At 46.1% G+C, this 20,219-nt stretch overlaps 1 protein-coding gene across 1 annotated transcript in view; it reads right to left on the reverse strand.

Annotated features, from left to right (window-relative positions):
• ITGA9 (integrin subunit alpha 9) overlaps positions 1-20,219 on the reverse strand; it is a 354,686-nt gene that overhangs the window by 55,806 nt on the left and 278,661 nt on the right. Inside the window, exons 21-23 of the mRNA XM_032650071.1 lie at positions 15,677-15,766; positions 13,454-13,562; positions 8,070-8,177 (exon numbers count right to left, since the gene is read on the reverse strand). Coding sequence (XP_032505962.1) covers positions 8,070-8,177; positions 13,454-13,562; positions 15,677-15,766 — 307 coding nt within the window. The remainder of the gene's footprint in view (positions 1-8,069; positions 8,178-13,453; positions 13,563-15,676; positions 15,767-20,219) is intronic.

A 20,219-nucleotide genomic window follows, 5' to 3' on the forward strand; every position in this document is an offset into this window, starting at 1 on the left:
TTTGAAAAGAATGTGCATTCTCTTATTTACATACTAGGAACTCTACTAATTGCTCCATATACATTAACTTCTTCCATCCTCACCATGTGAAGTAGATAGTCCATTTCACAGAGGAGGAAAATAAGCTTGGGGAATTTAGGTGACTTCCTCAAGGTTACCAAAAGCTGGTAAGCAGGCAAGTACTAATGAAACCCAGACATTCTGACTCATTTTGGTCTTTCTCTAAGAGATCACAATTGTTAGCTGCATTATTCAAATACTCATGATTTTTGAGGAAAGTGTATTAAGTTTTCCTGCAGTAACTGTGAATGTGTAAATTTCTCCTTGTTTTTCTGTCAGGTATTACTTTATATGTTTTTTATAGCTATGTGATTGGTTATATAAAAATTCATTTATATTACAAATAATCGTTGGATTGTATCTTTTTTTTTTTGCAGTACGCGAGCCTCTCACTGTTGTGGCCTCTCCCGTTGCGGAGCATAGGCTCCGGACGCTCAGGCTCAGTGGCCATGGCTCATGGGCCCAGCCACTCCACGGCATGTGGGATCTTCCCGGACCGGGGCACGAATCCATGTCCCCTGCATCGGCAGGCAGACTCTCAACCACTGCACCACCAGGGAAGCCCTGGATTGTATCTTTAATCATTCTGAAATACACTTTTTGGGCCCTGTTTAACAATTTTTTGCTTCAATTCTATTTTGTTTGTTATTAATATTCTTATGCCTGTTTTCTTTTTGTTAGCATTTGCCTTATTTTTTTTTTGAATGCCTTACATTATGGGTCATTTTTAAAGGTGTGTCTCTTACAAGTAACTTATGCCTGGGTCAAAAAAAAACCACATCTGAAAGTCTGTCTTTCACTAAGGCATTTAATTCATTCTCAGTTATTCTGATTATTGATATATTTGGATTTATTCTTGTCATCTCATATATATATACATGTAAAAATTTTTTTTCTCCTTCACCTGCTTCTTCATGAGTTCTTTCTTTTTAAATGCTTCTTATTCTTTAGTGGTTTGGATGTCCTACATTGCTTTTATTCTTCTAAGTTGCCATTAAAATTTTTGCATGTTTAAACTTTATTTTTATCAAAGCCTTGAGTTAACTGGTACACAAACTTTTCCCCCAAACAAGACAAGAATCTTGGCTTGCTTTCACTTCCATCTTGCCAGCCTCCTAACTCTTATATTGTGAGCATTTAGATCTTCATTCCAGATTGTTAAAAGTTCAACTGGCCTTTTTTGGGTCTTTCTGTACTACATTCTTGAGAAATCCCTCAAGTTTCCAGTCCACTACTTTATTCTTTTATATCCATTCTACTACACAGCTAATATACTAAGGTTTTTATTCGAATGATCAAAATTTTAAATTTACAAAACTCTTGTTTATTCTATTTCATGGGAATACTGTCTTTTTGCATCTCTCTGAAGACATCAGTCTTGTTCATTCTAAAATCTTCTTCTGTTTGCCTCGTTAATATACCCTCTGGTGTTAGTTATTCTTTTGATAGCAGTTGATGCCTCACTGTCCTGGGGTAGATGCTAAGTGGGTGATTCTTGGTGGTCTGCTCATCTTCTGTCTGTTCTGTTGACTGAGTCTGCCTCTGGTGACTGGGGAGTGGGCAGTGCGCCCAGGAGGGGTGTGCACAGTAGTACAGGGGGAAGTAGATCTGACTACAAACCCAGCTCTATTACTTACTAGCTGTGTGATGTTGGGCAAGTCTTTGAGTTCTGGTTCCTTAACTTGGGATAATGACCTTACCTTATGGGGCTGCTGTGTGGATTAAATTTAACAGCACATAAAAGAAGCCACTAAAGCCTCAGGACAGCACTAAGTGGTATTCATTTTTTGTCAGTTATTCAGGAGAAATTTTTTCACTCTTTAGCCTTTGATCAAATGTGATCAATTTGATGGTCCCAGCACCGCTTTCATTAAGCAGATCTGTCTTCCCCAGATCATCCTTGGGGAAAACAATTCAGTCCTCCATTTCTAAGTTTAAGCTACTGTGTGGTCACTGATATATCAGGTGCATCTTTTCTTCGTAGGGATATGGAGATCCTCATCACAAATTAATTAAGGTTCCAGTATCAACTGACTCATTTTGGCAGAAATTAGATGATGGGCATCCCTGTCTGGTGCACATGCACTGGCGGGGGGGAAGGAGGAGGTTATAATTTACTAAGATATAAGTCTTGCCACCAACTTGGATATTCTAATGAATACTGGTATTGATATTATATTGATATCAATATCCTAATGGTACCCTATGGCAAAGTTATTGATGTGTCTCCTTGGAATATTATCCTTCATTCCCACCCAATTTTACTTCCTGGAAATCATGTCAGTTCTTTAGAATCACTGTCCAATATAGTAGGGACAGAACAAACCAGAGAGGTAAGCCTTTTCAGATAGTTTTGCAGAAGGAAGAAAGAAGGGTATGGTATTTATTTCATGTTTCTTCTAGATTACTTTTAGAGTTTTTTGAAAGACCCAGGACTTTCACCTGGAATAAAGTTCCAGCCCTTCGCTCTCTGTAAGTCATTTATGACTTTTTTCTTCCTGCATATTATTAGAAGCCAAACCCCTAAGCCTCCTTCTCCAGTGTCAGAAAGTTGCTCACAGACAGGTTTTCAGTGTCAACACCTGAAGCTTGAGTCTTGAGACGACCTCCCATCCTTTCCCCTGAACCTTCATCCCCTGTGAGTAAACTTAAGTTTGGAGCAGGATCCCACCCAAGTTCAAAAGGTCTTGCCTTCATGAGCCATAAAGCTTGACACATGTGCTACCTTGGCCCTCTCTTAGGCCTGCCTGTGCTCAGGGTCTCTGCTAAAAGGCCCATCTCTGCAGCAGGCCCACAACAAAGTGAGGTCGTTACATTTTCCAGGCAGGTTCCTATCAAGCTGTGTGAGAGAAGCTGTATCCTCAATCCAAACAGGAACCTTCTCTCAGAAGCAAGTGCCTATGGCTTGTCTCACACGGGTAGTCAGGCCCACAGAAGCCACTCTCCCCTGCAGCAGCCTGATCATTTGCCGGCAACGTCTACGACGTGTGCTTAGCCTTGGGGAGCAGGGTGCCTGGCCTTCCCTAATCCTAAGTCAAGAGAAATGAAGGTGCGGGTCCATGAGCAAACACAGATGATACACCTCAGAAGGAATGATGCACCCCAGAACCTCACCAACTGTCACGGGAAATGACAGTGGTTTAGCACTCCCTGTCACACTGCCAAGAAATCCATCTGCTGTACGCCCTGCAGAAGGCGCAGAGAACAGTCACCTTTGCCTGTATGTATAAGAGGTGGGCAGAGAGAATGGAGAACCAGGTAGGGCCTCCACTGTACTCCTACACATGCTGACCACTCCCTCTGTCTGGAATGATCTCATCACGTGTTCTCCTGGTGAACATCTACACATCCCCTAAGCCCTGACTCCAAAAGCCTGCTTTGTGAAGCATTTGCTGTCCCCTCCCCAGGGTGGGGTCCATACCTCTGTACATCCCTGGGTCTGGGTGTGCCTCCATGACTGCATTTGGTACATGGCACTGCAATTACATTTCACAGATCTGCCTCCTGCTAGACTGAATTTCTGCCAGTGTTGCATGATTTATTCCTCTTAGTAGAGCCTGGAACGTCACTGGTGCTTTCTCTGTCAGTGTTTGCAGAATAAATCAAGGATGATCCAGCACTTGTGATGATTTTTATTTTTTTAATTAATCTTTATCACTTCAACTATCAACATGCACTGTACCTCTGGGGGAAATGTCTACTCTGCTATAACTTTTAGTTATTCATCTTTATCTTATTTATTTATTTTTCGGCCACACTGCGCGGCATTTGGGATCTTAGTTCCCCAACTAGGGATCGAACTCAGGCCCCCTGCAGTGGAAGTGCGGAGTCTTAACCACTGGCCCGCCAGGGAAGTCCCTGTGATGATTCTTATTTTAGATGGGCCGAAGAAGTCTGTCATTCTTCCCCTGTCTCACTCTCTCTGTTATTTTCATGGTCCTCCCTACTAGGCCTCCTGATGGTCTCTAGGATCGTGGTGGCCTGCCCATGCTTTGGCTGTGCTGTGGGGAGTCGAGCGTCCCCACAGGACTCGGCACAATCCCAGTGGGTGGCAGGCAATGGAAACTGCAGGTCATTCCTCAGGCCACCACCAAGGCTGTTTCTAAATAAAACACAAGCAGGGCGGTGGGGCTCGGAACACTTGCTCTAAGGGAAGGAGATCAGGAACCTCAGCTGGGTGGACATAGAAAGGAGTCTCACTGCACTAGGCTTCCTATACTAATCTCTCCCACGTGAGCAAAGACACTCTCCACTCACAGGCAGCTTGACCTCAAAAAAACACTTCGGGAGAACAAAAGACTCTCTGGTGAAACGTAGAGGCAGGCCTGTCCTGTCCAGGGACCCTGGCTGCAGCCCCAGATACTTCTGAATGAATTCTGAACCAACAGTTAGAAAACTGTGTTGCAGAGTCGGGGCCTTAGGTGGGGTGATAGCTCAGACCCATGGGGTCAGCCAGTATGCCCACCCTCAGCAATCTATACAGATGATGGATACCACGGGCACTGTTGAAGGGAGAGAAACAATCTGAGGGTCCCGTGGTGTGTGGGGAGGGATGGCAGATACGTCCTCTCTCAATGTCTGCTCTCTGCTCCTGGGCTTCAGCTGGCTGAGGAGGTAGCTGGCTCCTGGCTGCCCAGGGGCCTATCCAAGACTAGGGGATGGTGGTGGCTGAGGTATGGGGGGATGCCACCAGGCCTTAGGGGCCCCTCCTAGTGTAATACAAGGAAGGAGTACTGGTTTCTCCTAATAGGAGTGAGTCTGACTTGCACCAAACCACCTAAATACCCAGAACAAGAGCCCCACTCTATTCAAAGTCCTGAAAGGCCAGAGTGGAGGACGTCACGAGCTGTATGACCTGCCCCAGTAGGCATTCACGGGCGCTGCTGAGCAAGGGAGGGGCCGAGGCTGGGAACCTGGCTGAGCTGCAGGACGCCCTTGCTCTCAGCGCAGTGGGCTTTAGGGTAGAGGGTGTGCTGCCCACCAGCCTCTTGCCTCATCACTCCATCCATCATGCACTGGCTTTTACACTTCTAGTCTCATCATCATTCTGGTCTCCAGTGATGACTGTCCATGAGAACACAGTGCTTCACTACTTGCTTAGTGAGAATTTGCCAGTGAGTTTGATTTTCCATACCACACAAATGCCAAGGGCCTCAACACGGGCTGGAGTATCCAAGCAAAGGCTTGGCTGTCCTTGAGAATTCTGTTACATACTTTTGAAAATTCTCAGTACCGTATTGAAAATCCAAAGGGTCTGCTTCTGAGAACTCAGAGAACGGAATGCAGGCAGCTCACAGCACTTGGGTTTTCAAGAGTCCACTCAGCTGGATGATCAGTCAGGCAGTTCTGCAAATCGTCAGAGAAACCACTTCTCATGCCTTCCCGCCAAGCCAGCTATTTATAAACACGTCCCAAAGTCCTTTCGAGCGGCTCCTGCTCGGTCGGATGATCAGTAAAGAGAAAAGGGGGTGGACTTGGTGCTGAGATACTTTCAGAATCTGAGTGACTTACATTTCCTGTTTTGCTCAATAAATAATTTTGCCCATGGGGGAGCATTTTTCTCTACAACATTATAGATGTTTATGTGAACGGCTTATAGAACATGCTCTGTGAGGAAAGCACCCCTAGCTGTGGGGACAAGGTGGAGTGGCTGGTGAGATGAACATTATGTAAGGAGGCAGATGGGAGCATGTGGGTGGCAGGAACCTCACGCTAAGCTCAAACCGTGGTAGCTGTAGGTGCAGAACACCAGGGGCTTTTCTACCGCTGTTTCAGCAGAGCGCCCAGGCACGGACACTTTGTGGAGCAGGAATGGAATACCGTGAGCAGTGGGGATGGCCAAGCAGGCAAGCCAGGAGGGGCACATATTCTGCGTTCAACATTTCCCGTGGTCCAGGGTTTCAGCCCATGTGACCCAAGAAGACAGCAATGCAGGAGACCATCATCACCATCACATGATGCTTTCTGAGCCTCCTGTGGGCTCAGATGTGTCCCATGCCATGGGTCTTGCTGCCCTGATTTTCAAGCTATCCATGGAGAGGCTGTCCCTTTGTCTGGCTAGCTGTCCCTCACGTGCCCATGCAAAAGGAACAAGTCAGTGGTGCCTTCAACGTGGACCACACTCCCTCTCCTTATGTAGTGACTCTCTCAACCATCAAGCACCCTCCCTCCCAGGAGGGGTCACCCTCACGCCCAGCCACTCCAGACTCTCAGGCACACTGAGGCGATTTATATCACCATGAAACTTTTCCTGAATTCATGTAGAAAGAGTAAACGACTCTTTCTTTTGTTTTATACTGTGGGTTTTTTCTTTCAGTTCAATATCAAATATTGATTGAGCATATAATATATGCCAGGCATTGCATATAGGAGGCCCTGGAAATACAGCAGTGAGCAGACAGAAATCCCCATCCTTATACTGTATGGGGCCAGGAGGCGGCAGATAATCTGGTCAAATAGGGAAATACATGGTATGTCAGCTGGTGATGAGGGTGATGGTGAAACACAAGCAGGAAAAGGGGATGAGGGGTGCTGGGACAAAGGCTGGTCAGGGAGGGCCTCTCTGAGGAGGTGATATCTGAGTAAGCACCGGGAGGATGTGAGGGCGGAGGTCACATGGCTCTCTGGGGGAGGGCATGCTGGGTAGAGGGAAGATCCAGTGCAAAATTCAGGAGGTGGGAGAGTATCTGCCATGCTCTAGGACCAGCAAGAAGGCAGGATGACTGCAGTAGAGAGAGTGGCGAGGAGGAGGAGGAGGAGGAGGAGGAGGAGAGGTCAGAGAGGGGCAAGAGACAGGCTGTGAGGCTGGCTGAGGTGCTGGAAGAATCTGCGGGGTAAGTGAGCCACTGGAGGGTTTTGAGCAGAGGATGACATGACCTGACTTAGATTTTGGAAGGCTGGCTCTGCTGCTGGGGCAAGAACAGATGGCAGTGGGGGCAAGAACAGATGGCAGGGGTGCCAAGGCAGGAGCAGGGACCTGAGTGAGGGGGCCACTGCAATAACCCAGATGACAGAGGACAGTGCCTTGGGCCAGGGTGCTGGCAGTAGAAGGGTCAAATGCGGTAATATTCTGATTTGTTGAGAGGGCAGAGACATCAGATTTTCTGACAGATCAGATGTGAACTGTGGGGAAAAGGCGTCAAGGGTGACTCAAGCAATTGGAAGGACTTAGTAGCTGTTTGCTGAGATGCAGATGGTCATGGGGGGAAGCAAGTTTGAAGGGATACTGTTGAGAGTTCAGCTGTGCAGAAGACTGAGATTCCTGTTAGGCATCCAGGTAGAGATGGCCTGAAGGTAGTTAACTGTCAAAGTCTGGGATTCATGGGAGAGATCTGGGCTAGAGAGAGAAACATCTGGTGTCATCAGTACAGACTGAATATAAAGCCATGAGTCTGGGGGAGATCTCTAAGATTAAGGATGGTAAAAAGGAGACCCTGGGCCCTGTAGAAGTTGGGGAGATGAGGAGAAAACCAGTGACAAAGGAGAAGCCAAGGTAATGTGATGTCCTAGAAGCCAAGGAGGTGGGCGGAACAATCATATCCTAGTTGAGAGAAAATCATCTACAGCTGACTTAGGATCAAGTTGAATGGCATATTCTGCACATGACCGTGAGTTTCAACATATACTTCTGTCTTATGAACGAATCCTTCACCCTCCAGGTATCAGTGGCCCTATGAGAATCTTTATGAGTGCTGGGGATCTTCCCCTTAGAAAAACACATTCAGATACGCACAAGACTACAGACAGTTGCCAGCTGTTCCCAGAGCCAGTAAAGTCCATCCCAGAAGTCAGGTTCATAACTGACGCTTGCCCATCCCCAAAGAGGTCTTCTCATGGCATGAACCAAGCTGTCTCAATGTAGAAATCCAGGTGTTGCAGGTCTCCTGGCTTCTCCAGGTATGTTTCCAAAGGTAGAATGAGTTAACCTTTCTGGGCTCTTGGGTGGAATACAAAATGTGAATGGGCTGGCTTGAGCCTGAAAGCAAGTGTGAAAACAAATGAGAACTCACCACCATCTCCTGCACATGAAACATCTCAGCTCCTCCAGGTGACAGACGACTGGGGAAAGAGATGCTGACAGATGACCCAGGAAGGGTGCTTGGCCCAGTGTTATAGACCTGTGGGTATGAGACACACACGGCAAGTTTTAATAGAAACAGAGATCTTCATTTCACGTCCTGCAATATATACTCTAAAATCCTTTGAAATGATACACAGAGATACGGAAGGATACAGAAGCTCATGACTTGAAGTGAAGTGAAATATCAAATGATGAGAGATTTCAATGAAATAGAAATTTTTCAAATATGCATTTAACATCCCCAAACCTTCAAATTATCTTCTTTCCCTTTAGCATTTTCTTGTATTCTTCCAGCTAAAAATTATATTTCTTTTTACACACCTGGAAATTTACTCATAGACTATTACACTTGGTGGGGATTCAGAAATAATCTAGACTAGTATTTCTGAAACTTTAACACATATCAGAACAATCAGATGGGCTTGTCAAAACATAGATTGGGGGCAAGGTCATGTCCAGAGTTTCTGCAGTTGTAGGTCTGGTTGGGAGGGGGTGGGTGGAGGCTAAAGGATTTGCATTTCTAATGAGTTCCCAGGAGATGCTGATGTTGCTGGCCCAGGAAACATACTTTGAGAACCACTTATCTGGTCCAATGCCTTTCCTTTTACAGTTTGAGGTAACTGAGACCCTCAAAGAAAAAGTGGGTTGTCCCCAAACCAAATGACCTAACTTACAGAAAGGGCTGTTTTACTATACTATCTAGCTGGTTTGGTTTCTCCATAACTTACAGCTTATCACTTGCTAATACTGTTTGATGACACCTGTGCACCTCTTTTCTTTCCCAGCATTTGGTCCTGTAAACTTTACCCCTCTCATTCCCACCACAGTCCTCCTTATTTTCTGTTTCCAGCAGCCCATTATCTCCTGAGAAATGAGAGAAAAGATGGTGGCCACAAAAAGACCGTACAGGAAAGGAGATGGAGCAAAGGCTGAACATGAAACTGAAGGAAGAAATGGAAGATGAAGGAGAGTAAAAGAGATGGGTAGATGTGTAGAGATAGAAAGCAGATTAGTGGTTGCCTAGGGCTGGGGGGAAGGGGGAATGAGGAGTGTGGCAGGCAGAAGAATGGCTTCCCAAAGATGTCCGTGTCCTAATCCATGGAAACTGACTATATTACATGGCAAGGGGGATTTCAGGTTGCTAGTCAGCTGACTTTAAAATCGAGAGATGATCTTGGATTATCCAGGTGAGTGCAATGTAATGGCAAGGGTCCTTATATAGGGAAGTGGGAGACAGAGTCAGAATCAGGGAGATGTATTGTGAAAGAGATCCAACTGGCCATTGTTGGCTTTGAAGATGAAAGGGGCCACGAGCCAAAGAATGCAGCAGCCTCTAGAAGCTGGAAAAGGTAAGAAAACAGATTCTTCCCTAGAACCTCCAGAAAGGAATGCAGCCCTGCTGACACCTTGCTTTTAGCCCAATGAAACCTTTTCAGACTTCTGTCCTCCAGAACTGTAAGATAATAAATTTGGCACAAAGTTCACAGTAATTTGTTACAGCAGCAATAGGAGACTAATACAGGGAATGACTGCTAATGGGTATGGAGTTTCTTTTTGGGTGATGAAAATGTTCTAAAATTAGATTATGGTGACAGCTGCACAATTCTGTATAAACAGAATTGTGGAAAAAGTCATTGCATTGCGTACTTTAAACAGGTAAACTCTAAGGTATGTGTCTCAAAGATATTGTTATTTTTTAAAATTAATTTTTATTGGAGTACGGTTGCTTTACAATGTTGTCTTAGCCTCCGCTGCACAACAAAGTGAATCAGCCATACACATACAGATGACCCCTCCCTTTTGGACTTCCCTCCCATTTAGGTTACCACAGTGCATTAGGTAGAGTTCCCTGTGCTACACAGTAGGTTCCCATCAATTGTCTATTTTATACATAGTATCAATAATGTATATGAGACATTATTTAAAAAAAAAAAAAAAGATGGGTAGGAGCAAGAGAGAGGAAGAAATGAAACACTGCTTGGTGGCCTGGGGACTAAAGAGAGAATTCAGGGATTCAGGGCATCTCTGAAGCTGAGGTCAGAAGGGCAGAGCCAGGAGACGGGTTGGACAAGTCACCGGGTCTTCACACTTGACAGAACGTATAAGGATCTAGCTCTAGCAAGCTCTTCCCTAGAAAAGCATGTTTTCGTTTTTTGCAATAGTGAGATCTGCTTCAGAGAACAGACACAAAAAATGGTTGAGTGGATGAGCAGTTGTTGGCAACTCTTAATTCAGAAAGAACACAATTCACCCATAACAACAACCCTAAGGCACAAGAAAAGGAAGGAATTTCCAACCATGATGGAAATAGCTAATTTGAAGTGAAACGTGAGAGCACAGAATTGAAGAGAAACCTATTGACCTGTCTGGGAAATTTCAATTAAAGCACAAGTGGGGGGAAGAAAAGAAGATGATGATTTTGTTTTGCATGATTTCATCCATCAAAACCAGATGGATGGGAGAGCTTATATTACCTTATTTATTTTTAACAAATGTCTTAACGTCTGACTCTCTGCAAATGTTCTTGTGTAACATCTGTATTATTTTTCATCATTTTTCAGGTGAGGGAAATGACTGATGATGCAAAAAAACCCCAAACAGCCAACTATCAATGGTCAACAAATTATTACATCTCTGTTAAGAAAACTCTGATGAAACTTTGAAACCAGGTCCAAGACTAATATCTCTGCCTTTCTCCCATCAGCATTTGCAGTGGAGTCTTTAAACAATGACGCAGCTTGTTGAATATTAGCTTTGAAAAGACACAGAAAAAATATCTTTATATGGAAAGACTTGTGCTTTTCTTCAGGAAGGATGTTGCCAGAATAAGGAAACATAGAATTTTACCCATATCTGTGACCCCATTCTCCCCCACTATCTCTACCTTTTTCTGGGGGTCACTATCACCATCAACCTGGTCAGTGGCTTTCCTGCAGGATGGTCAGAATAATGACAGTTATACCAGAAAATTAGTCGTCAGAGAATTCTCCAGTTAACTGTCAGCTTTGCTAACACAAGAGGATTTCCTTCCAATCAATGACACACACTATCTATCTTTCAGATCCAGCCAACTTTCTTAATCCTGAACAGAATGCTATGTACTTCCTCAGGCAACTGATAATCACAAGGGTCATGCCAATCACTCATTTCTGGTGCCCCTATTCCCTAGCCTGTATCTACGTCAGGATACAAGAAGAAAGCTCTTTGCCTGAATACGAAACTTTAAGCTCCCTGCAAAAATGCATTCAGAGAAACATGATGTAACCACATGCCCTCAGATTTCTTTCTTTTTTTAAAGAGGGGGAAAAGAACATTTTGTATATCTTTTGAATACGTTTTTCTATAACTGTTATTCTTTTTTGCCTTCTCCTTTCAACATCTATACCCTCTTTTAAAAAAAATTTTATTTTACTTAAGTATACTTTACAGTGTTGTGTTAATTTCTGCATATACCCTTTTCATTACATGATGTGTCATTTGAATCCTTCTCAATGTTTTTGACTGTATATTTTATTGTAAGACACCTCCAAAAGTTTGGTTTAAGTAACTAAACTTACTTAATTTGTAAGTAATTAAAATTAAAATGATTTAAGTAAAATGAAATAACTCCATCTGGCCTTTATCTGTTTTCTATCCAATTACAAAAAAGCAACGGAGAAAAGGAAACTAATTCTGAGAAGCAATTCAGAACCACTGAGGCCCTATTCCCAGCAATCACTCTAAGGTCTCAAAAGAAAGGCTAACCTCATCTTTCCCTTTTTCCCTGTAAATCAAACACAGAGTGTGACGGCTGGGGCTTAGCTGGCCGGCAGGCACCTCCTCTCTGAGCTGGGATGTGTGCTATTTATCATGGCTTTGGAGGCCTCTTGCCTGGGAGAATGCTTTGGAGAAAGGAAGACCATTGTTTGTGAGAGACCACAAATATTTCACTGCCTCCCTCTCTAGACCCTCACCCCATCTTTATTTGTCATCCCCTTGGTCCACCCAGGAGTGGCCACAGGGAAAGAAATTTTAATTATTTGGCCATAGCAGCAGATGCCAGAGCGGGAAACCATCTTCTCCGTGGGGAAGGGTGGACGGGAGGCAGGGGAGGGCTTCGGGAGCTAGAGCTGGAGAGATGTGGGATGTGGATTATGGTACACTGTCTTCATCACTTCATCCCCAGCTCCTGGCAGGTGCTGAGCTACACAGGGGTGTCCAGGCAATGCCCGCCCAGTCCTGGCCCCAGCCCGGCTGCTCCCAGCTCTGTGCCCTGCAGCATGTCCTCTACCCCCTGGGCCTACATTTCCCGCATTTGTCAATCGAGGAGAATGCCTGGATGATGCTCTGTCCCTCTAACTTTGTGTTCAAAGACCCTCCTGCTGAACAGCACTGGCCTGAAGGGTCTGTACTTAGAGCAGGGCTCAGCAAATGATGGCCTGTACACCAGATCTGGCCCGCCACCTGCTTTTGTACAGCCTGCTAGCTAATATGGTTTTATATTTTTAAATGGTTGGGAAAAAAAATCAAAAGAAGATGAACATGTCATGATATGTGAAAATGATATGAAATTCGAATGTCAGTGCCCACAGCTACAGTTTTGTTTGTGCATGGCCTATGGTTGCTTCCATGCTACAGAAGCAGAGTTGCATAGTTGCTGGCCCGCGAAGCCTAAATACTTATCTTCTGGCCCTTTGCAAAAAAAGTATGCCCACCCCTGGCTTCCAGAGGGATGCTGTCCTTCACGGTGTCCACAGTCCACACCGAGTGGACCTGCTGGACACAGTGCTTATGTGATGGAAGAGCCAGCCCTGTTCTTTGGGAGAGCAGCATGTTTCCCCTGGGGGAGTTTCCATCGCTCACACTGCTTTGCTCTTGTAAAACCCCACTTCTGAATGGCTGTCCCTCTGTGGGAGGACTGGGCTCCTGGCTGAGTCAGTGTGGAGAAGTCCAGGATTAAGGGGACATGGCAAATCCTTGAGGCTGCCCTGTCCACAATGTGAAGAATGATGGAGAACTGAAAGGGGTCCTTTGGGGCCATTTGGGCAGGGATGCTGGCCTGGCCTCAGCATTCAGAGCATTCATGCAGCTCTCTCTCCAAATACTGAAGAGCAGAGGGGTCTACACAGCAGAGTACCACACAGCAAAGGGATTAATTCTGTGTGTAATTATGGAAAACACACACACACACACCACACACTGCTCCAGCCAACCAGGCTGGGAAGAATTTCTCTTGGAAGGAGCCTGGCCCTTTCGTTGTCTTTCATAGAAGGCACATCCCTTGGGCCCTTCCATTGGTCCCCAGTGACAGAGAAGGTCTCCAGGGGTGGATACCTGAAGAGTGACGTTGAGAGGCTGGAAATGACACTCCAGGTCTTCCAGCTGAATGAAGCTGGATGCGTCCACAGACTCGCCGTACACAAAGGAGGTTGGAAACATGATTCTGAAAGAGGAAAGCATGAAATCTGTCATCCCAACCCAGGGTCACTGTTACCCTGAGAACCCAAATATCTGTCCCTATTTAATCTAGAACCTGGCTCCCCACAGTGTCCTCCACCAAACGCTTCCCTTCTGGAACCGCTCCTTCCCTCTCCTGTAAATGGACACAGCCAGACCTACGCTTTGTAAACAGACATTTCCAGTAATGTCTTGTCATCTTAGGTGAAATCAATAAGCTACGTATACAAACATGTACCAGGATTACATTTCTAAAATGAGGAGGAAGACAATGGTAGCTTTGATTTCCGTTTTTTTTTTTAAACTGGATTATAAAATTACGCAGGTTCTGTTTTGTCATTTGAAAAACATTTTGTGGATTGAAAAAGAGTATGACAATTTAAATGAATTATATATTTGGCATCCTAAGCCCCACTCTGTGACAAATTCATTTAAAAAAAATAAAGATTTTCCGACTACCAAAATTACTAGGAATTAGGTATTAAAAGTTGAGTCCTCTCAGTGATAGCCTTTTTTCTTCAGATTTCAAACACTGGCTACGTAAGATGTGATTAAGAATTCCGGTTCATTCTGTAGTGATGCTTTCAACGTTGCCCGCAAAAACAAACCCCAAGATTAGACAAAGCCAGACTTACTTAAATTCTCAGACAAGCAATGGATTCTAGAGGAGATTCTAGAAGCTGCTCACTTGCCTAAACACAATAACGTAAGATTTTTGGTACCAAGTCTGAATGGATAGCAATTCACCTATTTTCAACTTAACGTATATTAGAGTTTGGAACTGCAGTGAGTTCCCAGTACCACCCAATGGCAAGAGCTGGTTCATTTAAATGAGCCCCGTCTTATGTTCCTGGAAGTATCAGCGGTTCACTCGTTTGTTTAACTGATGGCTTCGTCGGCAGGGGGAGAGGGGGCTGGCGGGGGTGGGGGGGTGCTGTTAACACCTCACAACGAGGTCTCTGAGGGCTGGACAACGGGATCAAGTGAGCCTGTGTTTTCTCTTTCATCCCCCAAGGACGGGGCTTGGTCCTAGGGATATTCTCACTGTGCCTCTAAGGAGACAAGTAAATAAACTACAGGGTTAAAAATAGAGCCATGAACAGAGGCAAATCTGTGTTAATTTGCAAATATATTCCACCAATGCCTCAAGTCTAAAGAACGTGATGAAAAACGCCAAGAGGCAGGAACGCCCACCGGAGACTCATTCCTGACACCCAGCAGAGTGGGGGAGCTTTGCAGGGATGGTTCCTTCTGCAACGCATTAACTTTTCTACTTCCAGCCAAGGCCGGGACCCAGAAGCACTTGAAAACTGAAAAATGAGAAACTTTGAACCTCCAGAAAGTTCAGCTTGCCTGTGGGGCAAGGGTTCAACAGGTCCTCATTTGATCTAAACTAATTGTGCAAATCCTTTTTCCACTATCAAAGAAGTATGTGCTCTGTTTCTGAAGCCGGAAACAGGAACTGACTTCTCATTTTTCCAGGCCTGGGTTTTGGCTGAAAACCACCCCGGGTTGTTTTGGGTGCCTGCCTGCAGCCCTGCTTTCCAACAATGCCAGCAGCATTGAGTGGCCAAGGACTTCAGCCAGGCAGATGGTGGGCCTGCTGTGATCGGCCCTGCCTGCTGGCTCTGCAGAAGGGTCAGAAACACGCAAAGTCAGCGGTGACTCGAGGCTAATCAGAAAGCAGCCCAGGCTTCCTGGGAGCCAGCCAGGGCACTGGGATGCATCTGGTCGTAACCTCTGGCCCAGGAGCCTTTGGCTAAGATTTTAATCCCAGGAATCAAGCTGCCTCCTATCCTATGACACTCTGGAGGGGTGGGCACTGGGAAGAGATGCATGGAAAGATGTACAGAATATTCAAAGAAATTATGGGGTTTATATTTGTCATCACACTTCTTGTGTTACCTACCAGGTGGGTGGGTAGCTGGGAAAGAGGAGAAAATCAGGGAGGAGGACATGAGTCACTGCAGCTAAAGCTTCATCCTGCATTTCAAAGCTGGGCAGAAGCGGAAGTGGCAGAGCTGCTGGCTCCTGGCTACACAAGCAAACGTAAGAGAAGTACAGTGTTCCGCTCCAGGCAGATGTGTCCCGGCTACTCACCCAGTGATGGATGTGTCCACCTCGTGCATCAGCGGCACTGTCAGCGTGAGGGTGTTGTCATGCAGGGACTCTGAGCGCTCCATGTTGCCGCTGTGCAGGAAGAGAGGAGGGGACACTGGTCAGCACAGCCCGCCCACAGCGGGTGTCTCCCCTCCCTGCAACAGGTCTCCGTTCTGCACCTTTTTACCCTCAGCTCTGTTTTTGGTCCCTGTATGGCATCCCAGTGCCCTATGGTCTCAGTTGTATTCCCCCCACAAAGACATGAGTGGGGAGTGGAGAAGGGAGACAGGGAGGAAGGCAGGCAATCAGGGCACGTGATCCAGCAGGTCAGGGCTGTGGGCAGCTGGGCTCGGTCTGGCCAGGGAACTCTGGGAGGCAGCGTTGAGCACCAACCCCAGTCTCCCTAACTGAGGCCATGGGAGCTGATCCACTGACTCCTGAGGCCTGCTGGGGGGCGGGGAGGGGGCATTAAATCCCTGGCACCTGCCCTATGTGCACAGGTGAGTGGGGGTGTGGCCAGAAAAAGCCTCAGGCAGAGAGGCAGGTGCTGGGAGCTGTCCAGTGCGTGTGTGGTGGAGATGAGTGCTGAGAGGTTATGGGTGGGCACCAACAGTGTGTGCTACTTCTGCAAGGCTTGCTCCATGTATAATGGACCAGCAAGGTTAGGGCACTGCAGCTGGGAAGGGGTCTGCTGGACTTTAGCAGCTATTTCCCATCTACAGGCATCACCCATCATCCACTGACAACCAAGCCCAGGAGAGAGGTCCTGGCCAACCCCGTCCTGATAAATATCATGGGAGTTCCTGTTATGGAATTCTGGCTCCAGCAGGTTCACATACAGGCCTTCCCCTTGGGGTGAGGAAGCACAGAATGGGGAGTCTTGCAGGGTTATTCTGGAAAGGTGAACACAAGAGGGCTGATGCTGTTGAGGGCTACCATGTGCCAGGCACACTCCTCAGCATGACTGAGCTGGGTCCTCAGAGTAACCCCGGAGGGAGGGGCTCACCCACCACCGACAGGTAAGAAGCAGCTCAGACAGATTAGGTAACTTGCCCCAAGCACCCACAGCAACCAGGACAGTCTCCAAAACCAGTGCTTTTCCACTGTGATGGCTTCTCCTGATACCAGATTTGGGGGAGTGAGGGAGGGGAAAAGGAAGAGGAGAGGAAGGGAGGAGGAGGAAAAGGAGGAGAAAGAAGACCTAGTTTCCCTTCACTACTTTATGAAATTTCAAACATGAATTGTGATCATTATTGTAGGGAAGCAACCACCTTGGGAAAAAGCATGGCTACTGGGTACATGATGCTGAACCCAGCACCTACACTTGGTTCTACCACACAGAGTGAACACAGGGTCCCAGTTGAAAGCTAAGTTCACCCTCCAGGGGTGGAACATAAGAGTCCCCAAGACCTGCTGAGGTTTGGACACAGCTCATCTGCACCACTCCCCACCCATCATTCCCTGAACCTGTGCAGAGTTCCTGCCGGCTCCCTGCCCTCCCTCCGCCCCCACTGCCTTCCTCTCCTCACCAGCGAGTGCTGAATGCAACCATACTTCAACAGCTCACATCCCCTCTCCTCCTCTCTCCTATTGTTCTGAAACAATGGTGCTCTGTGACTCTGACCCGACTCCTCATCTGTCTTCCGCATATGGGGTGAATCCATCACAGTTTACAGAAGCAACAGGATCAGGTGCCCACCTGGCCTCACTTCCTTGCCCTTCCTTTCCCAGAGGGGACAATAAAAGCTGTACAATCACTGCTCAGGGCAAACCAGAGGTGACTCCTGAATGGATGGGAGGATGGAAACGCCCGGGCCTGCTCCCTCCCCTCACCCAGCATCCGGCCAGGTCTGAGCAATTGGTTCCTGATGGAAGCGCCACCCCATGCCCTGCCATTTGTCCAGCCACCTGTGGCCGCTGGCAGCTCTGGCCCAACAGTCTCATCTGTCATCGGGTGACTGCTCCAGACTGAGTGAAGTTGCAAAGTTGAGATAAAGAGGCTGAACATCAAAAGGCCCCCAATTATTCTGCAAGCTCGTGACGGGATAATTCCCATGGTCTGCAGAGCCAGGCTGCTGAGACAGGAGCTCTTGAGAAACTGTTTAGTCTCAACTTTCTGTCCTCCTAAATCCACAAGTAGGCAAGAGATCTTCAAAGGGTGGTGACGGGAAGAAAAGGACGATTGGTATTTTAACTGTGGCTTTCAAGATAAGGAGCTTTAAGGATCTTTCCGTCACAGTAGGGAATCAAGTGCTGTGGGTCCCCTCTGGGACAGTAAGACCAGATTTTCACCAAAGTCTGCAGAGAAATGGGTGCCTGAAATATTCTGCTGCAAGTTTAATAGACAACACAGCTTCCTAAACATCTGTGATTCAAGAAATTAGAAGATTCTGATATTTAATTATTTAAGCGACCAGTACTAGGTGTTCCCTAATGCTATATAGAAATATTAATGTACATAAAGGGATGTTCTTTAATTAAGTTATTAGCGTTTTCTTATATGCCCAGCACTGCATCTGGCAAATAGTAGGTGCTTAACAGATGTGAGCTGAGTGAAAATGTGCCCAGTATAGAGTAAGGGACTATACAGAGTAATCATTTGATGAACCTTTAAAAAAAATCCCAATGCCCAGATCTCACCCCAGACAAATTAGATCAGGATCCCTGTAGGGTGGACCAGGCATCGGTAGTTTTTAAGGCTCCCAGGTGATTCCAATGGGCACCTAAGATCAGAACACCACTGGTCTATGGACATGAGATTCTAGTAGATAAAGTTTCTGCCATTGTGTTGTTTGCTCCCCTTCTTTGACACCTCTGATTAGCCCTAAATGGGATTGGGAAGTAGGTGGAGTTTCCTCTTTTTGACAAGGGAAAGTCTCTTCCATGTCATATTTCCTGCCCAAATGTTCCTTCCCATGAATATCAGCTGCTCCAGGTGTTGAGAGACCCAGACAGCACACTGATAGATCTGCCCAACAATGGCGAGTGTTCTGTGGTTTCGAGAAACAGCAGGAGAGTGAGAATTTTCAGGTTGGAATAAGCATCTGCCCCCTTTATTAAATCCAACAGTCTTGTGCTCTGTGGGCAAGCCATTGCATTGTATCACTCCCCTCTTCAAAACCTTTCCGTGGCTCCCCACTGCCTGGGGAATGCAGTTGAGGCTTTCAAGGCCTTCCGTGGACCAGCCCAATCTCCTCTTTCAGCCTCATCTTCCTTCTACTGCCCTTGTATGTCCCCCACCCTTCCTCTGAGATGGTCAGGAATCCCCAATGCACTTCAATGCCCACCAGTCACATGGGTGTGACAGAGTAGGCTGTGCCATGCACATCCTCACCACTGTGCCTAAGCTTCTTCAGCCCAAAACCAGACTCCTCTGTGTAAATGCCACCTCCCCAGTGAAGCCCTTCGGGATTCTGGCAGTGGGAACAAAGTCTACCTTCTCTACGCTTTGCATTTCTATTAGATCACAGCCATGCTTTATGTAAACGTGAATGATGTGATATTGAAAATAGTGTGAATAAAAAATAATTACGTCTTGCATGATTTCAAAGCTGGCAAGTTCAGACAATTGTCATCTGTGTTGAAATGCTATTATTCCTGTGGCAATGCTACCCTGACAGACAGCAGGAGCCATGCTGCACTGGAAAGTTGTGCAGGAGTTGGGGGATTGCTGGGCTGTATTTTAACATTCACTGTGGTTCTTATTTCCATCTGGTTTGCATGTCCTATTGCAATATGTAGGATATAATTAGTGCTTGTTAAGTCCCACTAGTGCTGAACTAAAGGCCAGAAAGTCTTCACCTTTGGAGTGGAGGCTGGATATGACAACACAAGGTAAAGAGGGTCAAACAACCACTGTGACGTGCTGTGCTCTCATTTTTAGGAGAAAGAACATTCTCTAAGATATTAAGAAAAATGCTAAAAAAAAAAAATAGAGAAAGCAGCACTAAATGCAAAAATATGCTACAGTGGTGGTAGATTGAAGGGCTCTGAAAATGTATACTTCCAGCTTCACAGTGGTTCCCAAAGGAAAATTAATCTTAATTCTTTGAGTTTTAAATAACACTGAGACTGAGGAAGGACTCCAGTGAAAAAATAAAACAAAGCCTCGTTGAGTGTTTGCCCCACCAGTCCTGCTGCTGTCTACTGTTGGGTTGTATTTGTTGGGGCCTGACCTGAACCTCCCAAATGCCCAGTGACTTCAGGCTTTGGGGGCAAAGCCATTAATTAGTAAGAGGCAAGAATGGACCAAGGGTGATGCTGAAAGATTCGGCACTTGGGAAGAATCTTAGTCTAACCTTTGACTAATTGGTGTTTTTGTGAAAATTCAAGAATCACTCAGGCTGGGGTGAGTACGACAGGGTGTTAAAATGCAAGTTTTGGCTGAGGCATAATTGATGCCAAAATTCAGAGGAAAGCACTAAACCAGGATTTACTATGTCTGGTGGCAACAACCCAAACTATAATGTCAAGGATGTAACAGAGTCGGGAAAGGAGGATTCTTGGAGACAGATTTTGGAGAAAATGGTTTGTGGTCAGGGGA

The sequence above is a fragment of the Phocoena sinus genome, chromosome 11, assembly GCF_008692025.1.
Source record: "Phocoena sinus isolate mPhoSin1 chromosome 11, mPhoSin1.pri, whole genome shotgun sequence".
NCBI lineage: Eukaryota > Metazoa > Chordata > Mammalia > Artiodactyla > Phocoenidae > Phocoena > Phocoena sinus.